We start from the raw sequence: 18,493 nt of genomic DNA on the forward strand, positions 1-18,493 counted from the left end.
AACACGAAGATGGTCACTGATAGCTTTGTCTGTATCATTCTTTAATCCCACCACAGCTTCCTTAATTTCCTAATTGCATTTTTGCCTGATGAGAACATACTGTCTCCCAAGATGTGCCTCTGACATATTAGCTGGTGTTGCCGCAGAGGAAGACAATACCTCAACCTTTTTCAGAAGAAAAGTACTTTTCTAGGTCAACATGCTGAAAGGAGCCAGGAGTTGGGGGGAGCCCTTTTGAAAAGAATTGTCCAATTGCCATGAGGAGCATGTATTGAATTCCTAGGTGGTTACTCCAAACCTAGTGTATAACTTCAGGGAAGGGGAAGAGTTCCACACAAAGTATTAGGAAGAATATCTTACCTTTGTCCTTGTAATTATGATGCTTTGTGTATGGAATTCAAAATAGTTTAGTCAGCGTGAAGACAGAAATAATGAACAAAATGTAAATGAAAAAGTTGTTCAGTGTTTTGTATTGGTATTCACTGAGATTTTCTCTTTGTCCCTAGGGGATGACTCTGCATAAAAAAGCAGCAGAAGACAGACTGGCTAGTACAGGCTCAGGACAGTCCTTCCTGGCTAGACAAAGGCAAGCTACGAGCACAAGGAGACCTTACCCTGGTCATGTCCAGCCAGCAACAGCAAGGTAGAGAAGCCTTGCCCTTAGGAAGAAAACTGCCCTGTGATCCAGGCCACTTCTATTGCAAGTGACAGCATTCAAGGAAAATAAACCAGCATCCTTTCTCTTTCTCCCTTGTTACTGCTATTATTTAACAGTTCAGGAAAGGGTTTTATTATGCTTTCTCATTGCTCTGTAACGCCCTTTGCTCTTATTTTTTTTGAGTTCATTTCTCTCTGCATTTTCTGAATGTGCCAAAATTTTGGAAACATCTAGAGGAGTGCTGTAAAATAACAGTCTTATTTGTATGAAGCCTGGTCTCTTACAAAAAACCTCATGTGGACCATATGACAGTGTAGATTTCTTATCACAGTTGTTACTTCTGTGCCTGTAAGGGTTGTTATGCTTTATAAGACTGTTTTTGTTCAAAGGAATTAGCTTTTTATTTCATCTCCTATCCTATTGCTTCAGAAAAATGCTGAAATCTCATTACAGAAATGCAAAGTTGGATTATAATATTATTGTGAAATATATTTGATACTAAAAATCTCACCAATGCAAAAACGAAAGATTTTGGGGTTATTTTTAATCACCTAAGTGCTAAGTCTACTCTTATTCTTGGCATTTAGGGAAGCAGGATGATCTTTTTTCCAGGTTTTTCTTTATCAACTGGTGTTACCTCTTCTGCTGGTAGAGATGAATATTTTCAAATGGTTTATTCCACTCTTCTTTGTCAAGTGTATGCTTAAATACTTATTCTACATAGGTGGAGAAGTATTTAGCATGTGCTAATCTGCTACTTTATCATCCACTTAAAAAGGACATTTGTTGTAAAATTCTATGATTATGGATGCACAATACATAATTGATCAAGGCCCCAGTTAATATTGTTAATGTATTCCAGTTGTCATCCCCCACTTGCTTTTAATATATTGATTCAGGGTATAATTGTATCAGTTGCCTTACTAATGGTACCAGTGCCTTCAGGTGAGTTTATTGCTGACTTTGTTGGAAACTGGCTGTGACTCATTGTACTGCCTTTTTAGTGTATAGCTGATTAATTGTTGTAACACTTTCAAGTTGATCAGTGGATGTAGGCTCCTCCTATTTAGGTTCTGTTCCTACAAAGTTGTGCATTTTTACCTGATCAGTTCTGTGCATTCCCTATCATTTTTTCAAAGAATTGATGGACACAGAGAACCTGAGTATTGGCTGGAAGTTTCATATTCATACATCTTGTTGTGGTTCACTTTAAATTTGGAGACCGGTCTTAAATTTAGATTTTTATTTAGAGACTATTTGGACTCTAATGCGCATGCATTGTAAGTTTGTAAGTTTATTCTTCCCTCTGATTGTAATGCCCTTCTAAGTGGAGACATTTATTTTTTGCATTAATCCCTTTAGAGAAAAGACACTAGCCTTTATCAATCATCTGAATGTCTGTTTTAAGTCAAAACTTGGGTAGAATGAGCAATGGATAGTTAAAACAAGCACACCTAGATTAAAGGGTAAAGAACAGGTGAATGGCATTTTTAGATACTGCTGTTTTATCCTCAAATGCATCATCTGTTTTAATCTGGGCTGAGAAAAGCATTTGGTATGTGTCTGAAAAATATTTTCAGTTCCAGTTATGCCCCTGCCCCCCTCAGAGAACAGATTCTTAATGCTACATATAGTTTTGTCTTTTATTCCTCACATTTGGGAAAAAATGGTTTTCTAACGATTTTCTGTACTTATGCAGTGTATGACTGGTATGGGCTGTGTTTACACAAATTAGATGAGACATTGCAAGTTTCTTGTATGCAGAAAGTTAACAATGCAACGAAAGTTGTGGATGATTTCTGTAGCTCAGTGGGGTGATATACTCAATCTGCAGTCTCTTACTGAGATGCAAAATGCTCTGTATACAAAATACTATCTATAATTATCTAGACAATTACAGTTTGTGTGGGATATCTTCTGATCTTGTGCAATTGATTTTAATAACTTAATGAACTCTTTACCACATGCTGTAGGTGAACAGGAGCAAGACCATTTCTCTGAGGGAATTTGATATTCCTGTTTGAGGTTACAGCATTTTACATCACCCAGAGCAAGAACTTAGGAATATCTAAAGCTAGCTAACTTTTTCTGTTACTAAACTGCCAAGAGCTATTTGTGAAAGAAAGGGATGGAGCCTTAATGGGAATTTTTATCTCTTATTTTATCTAGTAATTTAATTACTTAATTGCTGTTAATTAGGTGTAGATCTAAAAGAACTTGAACACCATCAGCACAGTAGAATAAAAGCAATTGCTTTATTATATTAGTATTTGTTTTACTGTTTTGCCTCCAGAGTTTTGATGACAGGCCCTGAGAGTTAGGAGATGAACAGATGCTGGTTAGAAGCCTTGTCTTATGCTTTTACTTTCTAGTCTCTCATAGTTTCTTTTGCTTCTTGGTGGTTGTTGGCATTTCTCTTCTTTGTGATTCTGCCTTTCCTTTTCCCTTGAAGATAAGACGCTGAAATGTTTTCTGTAGTTCTCTTCAAAAATAGATAGCATCATATAGTATCAAAGAGCAACACAATAATCATATTGAATCTGAGCAAGTAATTATTAGGCAAGTGAACAATCATTTTGTCTTTGAGAATTTACAAACTTGCAGAAATTCTGGTATTTCCCAGAATTCATGTTGAATATAAAAACCTAAAAATTTACTCCACTCTTACAGAAATATACTTGGTTGCTGTCTGGTTCTAGTAAGTCATTTGTTATGTCTTCTATTAGTAATTAAGAGGAGTTCAATTCTTTATTCTTCAGTGCTTTACTTCTTTAATTTGCTGCATACATCCATTCTTAATCTTGGTTTGTGGATGAATGCAAGCAGTGAACATCACACCTTCTCTTTCACAAGACCAGCTTCTTTATTCAAAGGGCTCAGTTTCATTATTTCTCTTGCTTGTTTTGTATATTTGTAAGTAGTTTGTATTAAGAAAAAGAAGGACCTCAGACTGTGACTCCAGGGAATAAGCACCTACATAGGGGAGCTACCAGTGTATGTTCTATATTGTCTTACCTTGACTAATAAAAGAATATAAGCAAAAGCCCCAACCTGTGGAACAGAATTCTCTCAGTACATTAGACAGTTCTGAGAAGTTTTTAGGAATAATTTTTTTCTCTGAGGCAAGAAAAACTATTTACATCAAAATTGTAGTGATAATTACTAAGCCAGTGCTATATCCTGTCCTGATGCACTACAGAAAAAAGCCCCCACAACCAAGCTTAAAGAGAAAACATTTTCCAGGTCAGTGATAAAACAGCTGAGGAGTTCATGAGACTACTTTTCTGGGTACTGTGCTGAGGATCTGCCCAGAATAATCTTTCTGACAGATTTTAATTAATCCAAATAAAAGATAACAGATAAACAGATAAACATTTTCATTGTTTAGAGCTGAAGCTTGGTTTCTGACCTAAAAGGATGTGTTCAGGTGTGCAGTCCAGTTCACGTGCTTCTGTGGAGAGTTGAGTTTTTAGCATATCCAATCAGACATTACCGAAAAAAGAAATTCAAGTTCCCTGTTTTCTTAATAGCAACACATAACCACTTGGATCATAACGTGTATTTTCTAAGTGCTGTGAAAAACTGAAGTAATCTAATTTAAATTGTGTTTTCCCTCCACAGTGCAAAAGTAAATACATGTCTGGAATACACAGCTTTGTGTATTGCAGAATTGTATAAATATATAATGGCTGCAAGATGCCTTTCCTTCTGTTTGGAAAAAAATCAAATGGCAGTCTTGTCCCATTCAAGAGTTACTTGTGTTAGCAGTAATGCTTCTGCAAGTTTTTTGTGGCTCTTTGTTCTGAAGGAACACTGGTATTTTTATATGTGTATGAAGGAATTAACACTGAATATTCCTATTACTGCTTTATTATGATCTCAAATAGTAAGTGGTATGTGTAAGCTGTCAAGAAAATTTTTGGCAATTTTAAAGTCCTTGGTATTTTGACATGTGCAAGTAGCTTTTGCTTTTCGTGTCTTCTGTAGTATATGAGACTGTACACTTAACAGCTTCTTGAATGATTTTGTGTGGATTTAATTGTCCTGTTGTGTTGACATTTTCTGTAGATTTGGTAGTTATAAGGCATTTTAATGTCACCACTTGATTTTCTTCTTGTTAGTGATTTGGAGGAAGACTATCCTGAATGTGGCTAACTTTCCTTTTCCTTATGAAGCAAAACAATATTTCAATCTTACTTACTGTATAGAGATTTTTTTATTCTTGCCCAACATATTGACTTTTTGCAAGGATTGATGAGGGAGGTATTTTTGCACTCAGTCAGGTATGCAATACTGACTTCTAATGGATTTTTGCACATGTGTCTTAGGTAGAATGTGGATTCTGTGTTTTGCAGTAAGATTGAATTGATAAGCTTCAATGTCTCCTAACCAAATTAAGCAGGCATTTTCCTCACCTGACATTCCATGAATAAATAGCTAAAAGGATTTTTCAGGATATACTTCCAAGTGATGAGGTTTTTTTGAAGCAAATGTCATATTCTAGGTAGGATCCTAGCCATTCTTCCAGTTTGTCATGCTTAAGGAATCAAGAACCTATACTGGCATGGCTGATTGGATTGCCTTATTCCTGTGGTCTTTCTCTCCTGTGGAAGTCCAGAAAAGTAGCAGAAGTTTGACAGTGATCCTTCAGGCTATAACTAAGAATAAGGTGTGATTTCTTTGGTTTGAGAATGGGGAAGCAGATGCAAGTAACTAGTCAGTACAAAAATCAGCATTCTTTCACCATTTTGCGTTTTGATTTTCTTTTAAAAACAGATGAAAGACCTGAGCTTATTGAGCTAGGTTTTTATCTTTTAAATTAAATTTTATTTTTAATTGAGTAACTAATAGAGATTTTACCTGTGTGTAAGGCAAAAGCTGTAATTATCAGCCACTGCAACCTCAGACTTCTTGCATCTGGTACAGTGAAACTGTGTAAATTTTGATTCTGCTGCCATGTCCATTGTAGCATTTGGAGATGCTAAAGACTTAATTAGCTTCATCCTCTGTTTTTTCTTTGATCTTATTTTTGTTCATTCATTAAGATATTGAGACATAAAGTTATTTTTTAAAATGCACCAGCTCATTGAATGAATGTTGATTGGAGGGCTTTAGGAAACTTGATAAATCATACTGTCCCCTGGGGCATTGAAACAGCACCTGACAGAGTAGCCAAGACCACTTCCCAGACAGATTGTCCTGGTATCAGATTGTAGTCAATGGATCAGTAGGAACTTGTGCTGACTGCTATAATTGAAGTCCTCATCTGCTGGGGGATGGTGCTGCTGTCAGCTTCACTGTGGTACAGATTCTACCTTCACCTTCGGGCCTTGCCCTAGGTTAGTACAGGACTATCCTGAAGTATATTTCTGCATTAGTTGGCTGTGGTGGTAAATCAGGAGTTTGCTCTGCTGCTGTTTGCTGCGCATGTAAAGTTGTTTGGAAAATTGCATATTCTTCAGTCCCCTTTGCATATGGTGTCATTTCCAGACTGAAAACAGATTCCATTTATCAGATAAAAAATTCTTGCAGCTGTCTTGCTGCTGTGGGTCTCAGAGTCTGATCCATACAACAATAAAAAATACTGTTAGTAGAGGGAAATACAGGTCAGTTGGGCAGCCTTTCCTTTCTAGTGCTGACTTTGTTCATTACTTTGCATTAGAGAGGTCCTTCACAATCAGTTGAGATGATTTCAGGAGGGGGAACGTGGTTGCTTTAATTGTTAAAAAAGCAGACATTTGTCAGCACTTTGAAGAACTGCTAACTACTGTAGCATGGCATGAATCTGAAACACTGCAAAAGCAGTGTTAGAGTAGTTTATTCTGGAAATGCAGATTGAATCCCTAATGATTATATCTAACTTGAAGCAAAAAGAGCTAACATGAAGTCCAGTTGTTACTGTTAGGTGTTGTTAGCCTGATCATGAAAGTGGATGGAATTTTAAGAGAAGATCCCCAGTGGTGTAGTATTTATGGAGTTATAAAATAGTTGTAATGAGACCATCAGCCTTTTGATTTTGATTTGAATATAACATCAGTTATATGATTTTAAATACTGTAAAGCAGAGGTTATTGTTCACAGCCACAAAAGGTTAGTAAGCTGGATAGTAAACTTATTTCCTGGAGGCATTAGTGGTTCTGAGAGAGAGTTTAAAGCTTTTGTTTAGCAGTATCAGTAAAGTCTTGGAATAATTACAAGCATTACATTATAAAGCCACCATTTAAAAAAAATTATAACCTGCTTTGTATTCTCTTTGTCACTCCTCCCTTGACACATTGTCTGTGCATAGACTATCTCCTTCTAAAGATGCTGCAGAGACCGTGACAGGTTATGCTCACTGAATTTACCCTCACATCTTGCATCTCTTTTTTCTATGTGTTGCTGTCTCAACAGGTGGCTTTAAAATAGAGAAATTGACAAACAGCTATTTTTAGAACATGGTAAGAATTTCCTGACAAGGGAAAGGGCACTAACTTGAAAGATAGTACAGTGTCCTGAGTTTACAAGACCTCTCAAAAGTGCTATTGACTCTAAGAGAAGCCTGAAGTGTCACTTCTGTGTATGTGCAATATACACTTGAAGGACACTTGAAATTCTACTAAATAGTAACTTCGAGCTAAATAATAGCCAGGTTAGACTAAAGGAGTAGATTATGTTCATTTATACACAATAGAATAGGTACATGCTTATGTAGCTGGAACTTTTTATTTTTTATAGAATAACTACAGTGATCTTCATATTAATCCTGAACTGTGTAACTTTATGCACCAAGCAGTGCCAAGCAAGCTTAAAAGACAATGACTGCTCAAAATACACATCGTAAAGGTCTTTGAATGTGTTGAATGTGTTAAATTTTTTATTCCATTTGATATGTGTCTCTCTGTTTCTATTTGTTTTTCAATTATGGTTAGTATTCTGGGTGGATTAATGAGAAGGGGAAAAAGAGGGATACGCAAGCTACAGGACTTGTAGCATAAATTCTCTTTTTTTTTAATCTATTTGACCTGGATTGTCCCATCGCAAGCATTCTTAGAATAATTTTTGACCAGTGCAATACAAGGGAGAAGGAAGTGGGGAAACAGACTCTAATTTCAGTCTGGTGAAGCCAATTTACTCTTTGCAGTATGAAAACAAAAATGCCATTTAATGCTATGCCAGTGCGGTGTAGGGAGGTGTGTGTTACTTGGGGCAAGTGGAAGCACCGCAGCTGTGTCAGTGAAGCATTCCATTCCAGTTACACTGGCCCGAAAAAAGGGTGCATCAGTGAGGATGGAGAGCTGTGCCAACCTCTCAGATTCTTTTCCAAACTTAGATTCTCTTATGGAGCATTGTGGAGTGCTCTCTTGACTGCTCGGTGACTCCAACTCAGCTTACTTCAACAAGAACACATTTTCTGGCAATTCAAATCTGTATTTGCCTGCAAGGAACAGAACTTGCCAATGCAGTGGGGCAGTGATGCTGAGCCTCAGGCACCACAGGATGAGCTCTGATGAAATTCAAAGGCCTTCAGTGGTGCTCAGAGCTCAATACAGTTGCCGTCTCTGATTGTCTTTTAGCATGTGAGCACATGCTAAAACTGAGTGGGCATCTTTCACTTTATCTTGATTTAACAGTTGTACTCACAGACAGCAGGAATTGCTCATTGCTGTGTAAACTTAGGTGTCATAGCTTTATTAGTTAAGAATGGTGCCCTGAAATATTTTACTCAGAAGTGTGTAAAGTTTAATTACAGCTAAATTTAGATATTTACCAAGGCTATTTTGTTGCTTTTTCAAATTATTGGCCTGTAATCTTAATGTTAATTTAAGCAGTTGCTTGGCAAAGGTATTTTCCCCATGAATTTGCACAAGCCTTAAGTAGAGATGGCCTTACTAAACTGCTTTTAAAAATACATGTTCTGTTCTCTGTTTTGTTTTGTTTTTCTTTTTTTTTTTTTCTTTTTTCAACAGTAATATGTTATCTGCTTTTTAACTTTCTTCTTTATTCTTTTATTTGCAGTGATGTGGTTGCATGACCTGCAGCATTATTATAACAGGGACTGTTCAGTGCATGACTTGCTTTTCTGTCCAGACTGCATAACCAAAACTTAACCAGTTCTACACTTAAGACTCATGGCCATCTGATTTCAAAGGGGGATCTACTTGCAGAGAAGCTTACCATCCTGGGGAGTGGCTTTCCCATTTCCCACTTCACTTACTCTTTCTCTTCACAAAAAGTCTCCTGTGAGGCTAGAAGAGAGGAAATCCCGTATTCACAACTCAACAGGAGGCGTTCTGCAAACTGACAGAGCACTGTCAGCTCTCCATCTTACTTCCACCTGTCCACTTTATTTAATTCTGATTAACAGTATTAACACACAGACTTCCTGCAACATTTTCATATACCGAACTATAAAAATCTAGTCTTAATGAGTTCCCGAAAAAGGCCTTTTGGTTGGAAATTTTGTTAAAATTTCAAAGCACCTGCACCCTTAAAGGATCCACTTTGAATCTTTAAACAAATAAAGTAAAGCGAAGGAAGTGTTTTACCAGGAGAAATGACTAATGAATTGCTGCTTGGCGGTCCCATCTTCCTTAGAAAACCAAGCAAGTTTCATCTGATAATCTCCGAGCCAGGCAAACTACCGGGTGGTATTTTGTTCACAGGCACTGCCTGCTTCCTTAATATGTATATACACAGTAGTTTGTGGCTGTTGTATTTTTCTCTCTACATTTGAGCTGTGTTGCTGGTTTCTTTCAGAAACTTTTTTTCCAATCTGTGTACAATTGTTAAAACAATCTGAGGAAAGACCATGAATGGAGATGAGTATGAAAGTCATCTACACTTTCAGTATTATGCAGACTGTCCTTGCCAGTTTATGATTTGGATCGTTTATGTACTATTTTTTTCCTTTCTATTTTTTCTTTCTTATGTCACAGTCTTAGCTATTTAATTTCCAATTGCACTAGCTTGGCTGTTTCTTTGTATTTTGAAGTTTAGCTATAAGATTTGCCATATGTAGACAGTATAACTCAAAATGCTTTGTACTGCCAATATTAATTTAAAAAGCTGCTTATTTAATATTCCTAAATATCTGCACATTTGTACTACTGTATCTTTGTTTTGTATTGGACATCCAGTACTGGCAAGATTCAGAAGACGAGGGAGTGCTGTAGTGTTGTAAGTTAAGGGGTTTATATTGTATAAGAGTTAGTATGTAACAAACAGGGAAAGGGCTTTCAAGCCATAGGATTTGCTGGAAAAACTGAAAAGTCTGAATGCTGAGTACCTTAAGTGTTTTGATTTCAATCCAGTTATAGAGAAACTCCATTCTTGCTCACCTGGATCTTAATCCTGGCAGAAATACTGATATGAACTCTGCTGCCTCTGGGAATAGTTTTGGTTATTTGGGCAGTAGAAGAACCTTCTCCCTGTTTGGCATGGGGGCAGCCCCAGGCTGAAGAAGCGTTGTGTCCACTTGTCTCTGCAGTCTCTTCTGGTCACCCACACAGTGCCTGCCCTGTCCCTGCCCGTCGGGTGGGCTCTGACAGAGCCACGCCTCGTGTGCAGAGACGCCGCTTGTGTCCAGTCCTCAGGGATCCCGATCCCACAGTGTTCGTGGCCTTGTGCAGAGTACATGGAGAAAGGACAGACGTGTTCCCCACCAGAGAGGGGTGGCCTGTGCTGCCTGGCAAAGGCATGAGCAGTAGGAATGGGCTCCAAGCAGGCCCTGCAGCAGAGTGAAGGATAAAACTAGGATCCCAGTGAGAACTGTGGTGTTTTCCCTTCTGGATACTGTATCAGGTACTGAGGCTACCAGGTGCTCTGGCTGACAGCTGTCCGTAAAGGCTTCAGATGGGGATATATGTCTTTCTTGGTCCACAAGGGCCAGGGACAGTGAAGTCTGACGTGACCTGCAGCCAGGAGTTTGGTGATTATGAGTCAAGTACTCGTGCAGCAGAGGCAGCAGCACTTCATCAGACTGAGTCCAGCAGATAGCTGAAGGATTTGTGTCTTTCTAGGCCCTAGCCATTGATCCCTTGTTATGTGTCAGGGCAAGCGTTGCTAGTAAAACTTCTTTTAGTTGGGTGTTAAAGGCATGGTATGTTTTTCATTTGCAAGTGCTGCTTCGGCAGGGACCACACCCTGCCCCAAGCCAGGCTGGGTGCAGGTTCCCTGAAACCAGGGCACTGTGCCAGGCAGGAGGGGATTGCTTTTTTTGTGCACCTGCCTCCACAGCTGTCCCAAAGTGATGCCGAGCAGTACCTCATTTCTTCAAGTGGTCTGTGCAGATTAGAGACTAAGTATCAATTGTTCTTGAGCCTTGATGACATTTGTATGTAAGTGTGTGTAGCTTGACAAAAGTTGTTTGAGTTTACTAATGCAACAGAGAGATGCCAGGTGGAGCCAGTCAAGGAACTGGCTACTTTAATTAGATTAGCCTGGCATCTCTGTCATGAAGTGGTTGTGAGCTCTCAACTCAGAGCTGATCTCCAGCATGTCTCTGATATACTAACTTCATTTGTGCTGCATAGAAAACTCTCTTACCTTCTTAATAGCAGCTTGTTTGACAGTCCTGAATTAAATGTTGATCAATTATCAAAGTAATAACTGTTTGTGAAGTTGCCAGTGATATATTTTCTGTAAAAGAATGAATTCTTAGAGTGTCAAAACATTAATTTCCCATTTCAGTTCATCTACAAATTGTGTAACTACCAGATTGTTATGGTAGCAATATTAATATACATACCTGTATATAGACAAAAAAAACCTCATTAATGATAATTGGAATCAAAAAGTTTAATATTTTTCCCAGTCAAATACACTAATGCTTCCAAGGTGATAGAAGAGTGTACAGTTGTTAAACAAGTTGTAAATAAACGCTTATATAAAACGTAAATGCGTGTCTCTCCTTTATTTGGTACTTGGTTATGAGCTGTGTTTCCTGGGGCTCTGCAGAGGAGAGTTAGTGGCAGGTGGGCAGCACTAGTGTGTCAGAAAGCACAACATCCTCACTTCTGCTGGGACACGTCCCATCCGGCTGCCTGAGGTGCGTGCCATTGTTTGCTTCTCCAAGGGTCAGGCCTAAATGACCAAAATAAGCAAATTTTCCTTCGCCAATGGAAGCTTCACAACAGATGTTGTCAAAGGTGGGGAAAAGAGACGCTGCTAATGTGGGCAGAAAGAACTCTCCTTCCATCCTGCACTGATGACCAGGGCTGGGTCAGTCTCACAATGGGCAAATGCTGATCTTTGTGAAAGAGAAAGCAACAGCCTGCCAGAGATACAGAGATACAGAGAGCCCGTGAGTGTTGTGTGTGGTGCTGGGGTTAGGAATGATGTGCAAGGACTCTGGCACAGCCTTTCAGGGGCTGCTCTGTAAAAGATGTGGGATCAGAAAGGGGAGGGTGCCCTCGTGTAAGAGCTGCCAGCCTGATAGTGACTGAGAGGTTGTGAGGCTGAGGGCAGGCTGGGTTTGCTGTCTGGGAGGGCAGGAGAGCCCCAGAGGTGGTGGCCAGCTTTCTCCTGCACCATAGGCAGTGGATGGTGGAAGCAGGAAAGCTGCCAGAACCTCACTTCTAGCTGCTTGTGATTCACTGTGGTCCTCTGCCCTCCTCAATCCACCTGTCACTCCTCTTCATCTGCGGCATGACTGTAGCATTTCCTGCCTCTGGACACCGTTCCCTGTCCTACTGTTTCCCTCACTCTTAACCTCTCCTAACTTTTCCTATACATCTTTTTCCTTTCCCAGCTCTCTTGCCCCAGTGTGCTGAGACCCACACTGATACTCCTCATTCTAGCCTCCACAGCCTGTTCTCTCCTTGGCTCCCTGATAACTCCTTCAAGGCCATGACTTCTGCTCCACATGGTATGGGGAGGAATTGTGCCCCTGGCCCCCTGCTCCACGCTGCCCCTCCACAGGTGCTGGCCCAGCAGGGAGGATGCAGCTCTGCAGGTTCTCTTCTGGTGGTACCTTTCCTCCACACCCCACAGCTGCAGGGCCCTGCTTTTACCACTGTCCCACAGGTTTATCTTGCTTTAGATGTTGCAGGAGGTGGCAGTCAGTGCTGAGTTAAAAAGTGTGGTGAAGGCACACTCCAGAAGCGGCACAGTTCCCCCCCTGCAGTTCCCCTTTTCTACTCTTTTTGAGCACCTATATACTGTGCACATTAAGTATAATGTGCCCACCAGCCTGTCTCAAGGCCCTTCCTCTTCCTTAGGAGCTAAAACAATTGGATAGCCTCCAAACTGCAGAGCACCCATGTGGCAAAGCAGGCTGACCAGAAGGGAAAAGCAGATTAAGTGATGTAACTGGAAAATCTTCACACTGAGTTCACACACTGCTTCCCTGGTTTAGGTCTGAGAGCCCCAGGAGGCAGTGGAGCCTCTGCCTCCTGGGACTTCCTGTTGGTAGCAGGAAATGGCCTTTAGTCCTTCACAACAGACAAGTATCTCAAAGCTGCAGCTGTGCACACATCAGGATGTTTGGTTTCTGCACCAAACTACGCTGTCCACAAACTTAACAGGGAGCACAACTCTGTGCCAAGATGAAGATCCAACCTGAATGAAGGGCAGAGAATGGAAATTCCCCCAACCCCTAGTGCCAAGGAATTGATCAAAGCAGTTCCAAGTAAAACATGAGCTGGATGCATTTTCACTGCTTATTAAACCCCCATGTGTAAGAGCATTTCTTTGTCTTTAAGACAAACATAAAAAAGGTTCCAAAAACCAACCTAGACTTCTTACTAAAGCAGATTAGAAGTTACAGACAGACCACACCAATATTCTAAAAAGCTTGCTAGGGACTTCACTGTTTCAACCGTCTTCCCTACCACTTTAAATACAAAATAGTAAAATGCCAGAATACCTTTCTGTCTGCACCACCCCCAACAAAGGCTCCCTGGCAGTCCTCGCCAGAATGGAACCTGGCACTGCCCACGCTGACCGGGCAGGAAAGGACACAACAGGCTCTGGAGAGAATCGGCGATACGGACGGGGGTGGCGCCCAATTGGACAGGAGAGCACAGAACACACACAAACAGCACACTCACACAGAGAGCAAGCACACACACAGTCAGCACACAGACAGACACACAGACAAGAGCACACACACAGAGAACACACATACCGAGCACACAGGACACACACAGACACACAGACACAGACACACACAAACACTCACTGAGCACACACCGAGCACACACAAATCAGGAGCTTGGACCCACCTGTGGTGGGGCATATATCTTCCCTCTGCACGTGCACAATTATGGTCTCCTTTAACTTACCATTACCACGTCCTGTTTCCAGGAATGTGTTTCCGAACAAAGTTCTGCTTTGTAACTAATAGCCTTGAAAACTCTTTTTTTTTTTTTTTTTTTTTTTTTTTTTTTTTTTGTGAGTCACAACTGCAGTGAAATAGAATTATTGTTACTAGTCTGAGAAAACCACTGACCTCCATGAGTCCAGGCTGGAAGCTGATGAAGACTAGAGCCCAGCAGCTCACAACCCTGTGCAGGGGGTCCCACGCCCCCAGGGGCTGTGCCAGCTGCTGCCTCTCGGTGCTCACCAGCCCAGGTCTGAGAACTCCACGGAGCTTCAAGAACTGACCTGGGGCCTGGGCTGGTCCCCCCTGCTGGAGGCTGCAGCCTTTGCCCACTGAGAGAGGCAAAGGCAACCAAAGTGTGCATTTCACTGAACTCCGGGGAGCTCTAAACAGGTGCTTTGTACATTTGCACACACACGAATCCTTAAATATATACATGTCTGTATCTGTGTCTGTGTGCGTGTGTGAAAACTGACTTCAACACTGCATAGCAAGTGTAGCACCAATGTTTCCATCCTGGATTCAAAATCAAATTGCTGTTGTGGTTATGGTAAATCTTAAGGAATCATTCTGCAGGAGTTACATCCGTCAATGATTAAATGCTGCCAAACCCCGTAGACACAAAGCACTGGGCAATTCCAAGGGTGGGTTTGGCAAGGGGCCCATTGTGAACCTTGTGACTCAGAAGGAGGGTCTCCCCTCCCCCCCCGCACCCTTACATTCCCCATCCTCACCCTCTCACATCCCCAGTCTCTGTTGTGTGTCACTCCAGATGGATTCCAATTCAGCTCTCCTTTGTGTGCTTTATCTATGTGGTAACAGACCAAACATTGCCATGGAACTTTGTCAGGCTTCCACGATTTTGTAATAAAATTTATTCTGCTGGTACCTTTGAAAATGCTTCTTTACATGACCTTGACCACCCGGTCACAACACAGGCACTCCAGAACTGTGCGAGCGCAGAGCACTAAGATTCCTGCCAGTGGGCTGTCCATGTTGGGAGCTGGGGTGGGTTTTTCTGTTGTTTCATGATCATTTTCCTCTCTCACATGGAAAAGGCAATAACTAGCTGTGGGATTCCCTTTTAAAGCTGATGGAGACTGTAACCACTGCAGCCCAAAGGACCCTGAAAATAAAATGTTTTGGAAATACCTCAAACATACTACATTGGCAAAGCTTACTCTGGGAAGGAAAAATACTTCCCAGCAAATAGGACTTGAAAGACTACCAGAACACCTTCCTAGTAACCTTTTCATGTCATCTTTAAACCTAAAATATAAAAAAAAAAGTCAAACAGCCTCCCAAACCACTGATTTGTGCAAGTTAATACGATGTCCAGGAGCACTTTTAAATCCAGGCCAGCATCTATTCAGTCTCTAAACGAACATGGGTATAGCACTGGTTTGCATTCCCTTCCAAACAAGTGTGGTGGTGTCTAGAATTTGGGCGATGTAAGAGACCAGATTTAACCAACACAAAACACCACCACACTGAGAAGAGCCTGTTTTAAAAAAATGGTCTATTCAGCCTTCAATTCACCTACCTGTGAAGAGCTTAGGATTATGTACTTCACCTGCCAAAGCATTTGGTTTTAAAACATATTTATATAAAACCACCCAGGCTGTCTACACAAACTGTACAACTACACAACCTGTGTTGCAAGATACAGTTAAAACTAAAGGCAGATGCAAAAATTTCTGGAACAAAACTGTCTGGAAGATACATTAGAACCAAAGAAAATCAACTGAACAACAGTCTTGAAAATGCTTTATTGAACCGTGTGTCTTATGTAATGTGCAGAAGATGTGTTTGAAAAACTACAGCTTGAAAAATTTTTGAAAGTCTTCAACAATCAATAAAAAAAGTCCCCTACTGGGGGTAACTCTCAGGATAACCAGAGGCTGCATGTAAAGTTTAATGTTGCAGAGACAAAAAAAAAAAAAAAAAAAAAAAAAAAAAGATAAAAAACCCCAACCAAAGCTAATGCTGTTCTACATGAAAACAATCAAGATTTGATGATGAAAAAAAAAAAGAGAGAGAGAGGAAGGAACTTAAACTTCAGTCTATGGGGTTGTTTTTTTTTTTCCTGCTGTTATTTTGGATTAGCATACATGTCACAGTTCTGCTGAGAACACCACATGGTGTCCAAGTCATTACATTTAGTCTACAATGCTGCTGAGATGAGAGGATACAGAGAAAGAGAGAGGGGGTGAGGTGAGAGATCTGGAAAGACATCATTATGATATAAATCTAGTTTAAATTTTCATCAGAAGCTGAGTGCACTTTTGTTTTTAAAATCTAACTTTACATTAAAAAAAAAACCACCAAAAACACCCAACCAACCAAGCAACCAACAAAACCCCCAAACAAAAAAAAAAACCAAACCAAAACCAAAACCAAATGAAACCCCCAAAACAAAAGAGAACAAAACAACCCCCCCCACCACCCAAAAGGAAAAAAAAAAACTAAAAAAGAAAGAAAATCAAACCCAAGACCAAACATACGCCTTCTGTCCTTGCTTTGGGGCGATTATAAATTCATGCACAAGAACACCATACTCCTTTTTTTCCAAACCAGTAAGATTAACAGTATAGGCATGTAGGTGGCATGATTCAACTAAAAGGCTTTTTTTTCCAACTTTTTTTTATACCAGCAAAAATAACGAAAAGAAACAATAAATAAAAGGTGCTAAAGTTAGCATTAAGAATTTCTTGTAATATACTGACGGTCTGGGAATCTAAATCCTCAAGCTCTCCTGATACTGTCAGGTCTCTGCAAACTATGAAGCAAATACATAAATAACTCAAAATATGATTGAGGCTGTGAAAGGCTTTTAAACTAAGACAATAGGATCCAGATTAACTTTTTTTTTTTAAGAAACACAGTGAATATATGAATTGTCTACACCTGAATAAAACATACTTAACAATTAAAAAATTTTAACAACCACAACAAAAACTTTAAACAAAAGTGAACATCATTTGATTTTAGGGCACACAAAAGCCCCTTGCAGTAGCTTCCAGCAGTGGCCTTACTGTTGTGTCTCCTACAGATGCATAAAATGAAGTTTAACTCCACATTTAGGTGAGGGCTGAGAGGGCAACATAATGGTCACATTCAACAAAACGCCACACCCCGGTCACGAAAATGTATCCCACTGCAGAGTTCCCATCCTGTGCAGGAACAGCAGATGAAGATGTCATTCTGTCACACATTATTAAAAAGCTACTTTGTGGCCACAAACTGCTACTCAGCGCTAACCTTTTCCATCATGTAACCTTTGAAAAATGGGAAAGCTTTGTGTTTTATAGTTTTACTCCTTGTATTTAAGTTTTTAAATGACAAGGTCACTAAAACTCATGCACGCTGCAAAAAACGTCATGCAGTAGTTAAGGTAAACCATCCAAGCAGTTTTTATTCATTAATATTCATAAATACACACAGCAGCTTCATTAGAGATTTTTCTTTTTTTTTTTTTCCTCTTCAGTTTGAATGTGGAGTATTAGGAGAGCCTTTTGCATGTCAAGGTACAGGATACAGAGCCTTCTGCTCTGCAACCTACATTACCTGCTAGAAGTAAAAATTAGTTAAGTGGAAATGATTATCATATATATCTTTTCTCTCTTTCTTTTGAATGTACACAATGTAACAAGAGTGACAGACCTGAAATTACAATCACCAAAACAAACCCAAGATAGTTGTTGTCCACTTTCATTGGCAAATACAGCACAGAGGACATTGTCTGCAAAGTGGGATGTCATCAAAGAGGAGGTGGAGGAGGCTCATTTCCTTTATTACTCTCTTTTAAATTTAGGTTTTCTAAAGCAACATCTAGAGGCATAATATCTACACAGCCCATAGCACCAAAATCTGCAATCTCCCCCCGCTCATCCTCATCTGAGGAGGAACTTTCTTCCTGCATCAAGGTGGACAGTAGAAGCTCCTGAACAAACAGGCTGCAGTCTGCCCGTTCGCTCTCCATTGACTGACGCTCTGCTTCTGACATCTTCGGATCATTCAACCTGTGCAGCAGTGAGGGAAGAGAAGACACAGAGTTGCTGAAAGCCCATTTCACTGGTGACACCACCAACAGGCTGAGATGTGCTCAGAAACTGGTCCTTCAGAACAGTCCAACCTGCCCTTCAACATATCCAGCACTTCAGCACTACAGGCATGCGTTTAACAACACCCCCTTCTCTGCTGCTGCAACAGCATTTTCAGTGGAGCCCAAAGTCAGAGGAACATCAAGAACTATTTACAAGGTTTTCTGTTATTCAAGGAGTCTTTTAGGGAGGGCTGGTGCCATTTCCTGGACATGGAATTACATGCCTCCTTTGTTTCCACGTCAGCTTTTGAGTTCGCATTGACCACAAAACACATCACACAACATATGTAAAGCCTACACATGGGTTACTCAATGTAATTCCACCCTCCTAAGGTACACTGCATGCCCTGAAAAGTGGCAAGGAAACTGCTCACCCCAACTCTGAAAGTCACAGTCTGTGACACTTCTGGGTGCTTTGATTAAAATT

The 18,493-nt window shown here is 40.3% G+C and overlaps 2 protein-coding genes across 4 annotated transcripts in view; one reads left to right on the forward strand and one right to left on the reverse strand.

Annotated features, from left to right (window-relative positions):
- Window positions 1-11,537, forward strand: part of HOOK3 (hook microtubule tethering protein 3) — an 84,519-nt gene extending 72,982 nt beyond the window's left edge. For 2 of the 3 annotated variants that reach the window (XM_056514638.1, XM_056514640.1), the window contains 2 exons: window positions 507-643; window positions 8,657-11,537. In XM_056514638.1, coding sequence (XP_056370613.1) covers window positions 507-643; window positions 8,657-8,672 — 153 coding nt within the window. In that variant the 3' untranslated portion in view covers window positions 8,673-11,537. Of the gene's footprint in view, window positions 1-506 lie in introns of all 3 variants that reach the window. The other variant, XM_056514639.1, reaches the window with a different exon arrangement.
- Window positions 11,538-17,350: 5,813 nt separating this feature from the next.
- KCMF1 (potassium channel modulatory factor 1) overlaps window positions 17,351-18,493 on the reverse strand; it is a 44,615-nt gene continuing 43,472 nt past the window's right edge. The window contains exon 7 of the mRNA XM_056514641.1: window positions 17,351-17,983. Within this exon, the coding sequence (XP_056370616.1) occupies window positions 17,722-17,983 (262 nt within the window). The 3' untranslated portion in view covers window positions 17,351-17,721. The remainder of the gene's footprint in view (window positions 17,984-18,493) is intronic.

The sequence above is a fragment of the Oenanthe melanoleuca genome, chromosome Z (assembly GCF_029582105.1).
Source record: "Oenanthe melanoleuca isolate GR-GAL-2019-014 chromosome Z, OMel1.0, whole genome shotgun sequence".
NCBI classification, from domain to species: Eukaryota; Metazoa; Chordata; class Aves; order Passeriformes; family Muscicapidae; genus Oenanthe; species Oenanthe melanoleuca.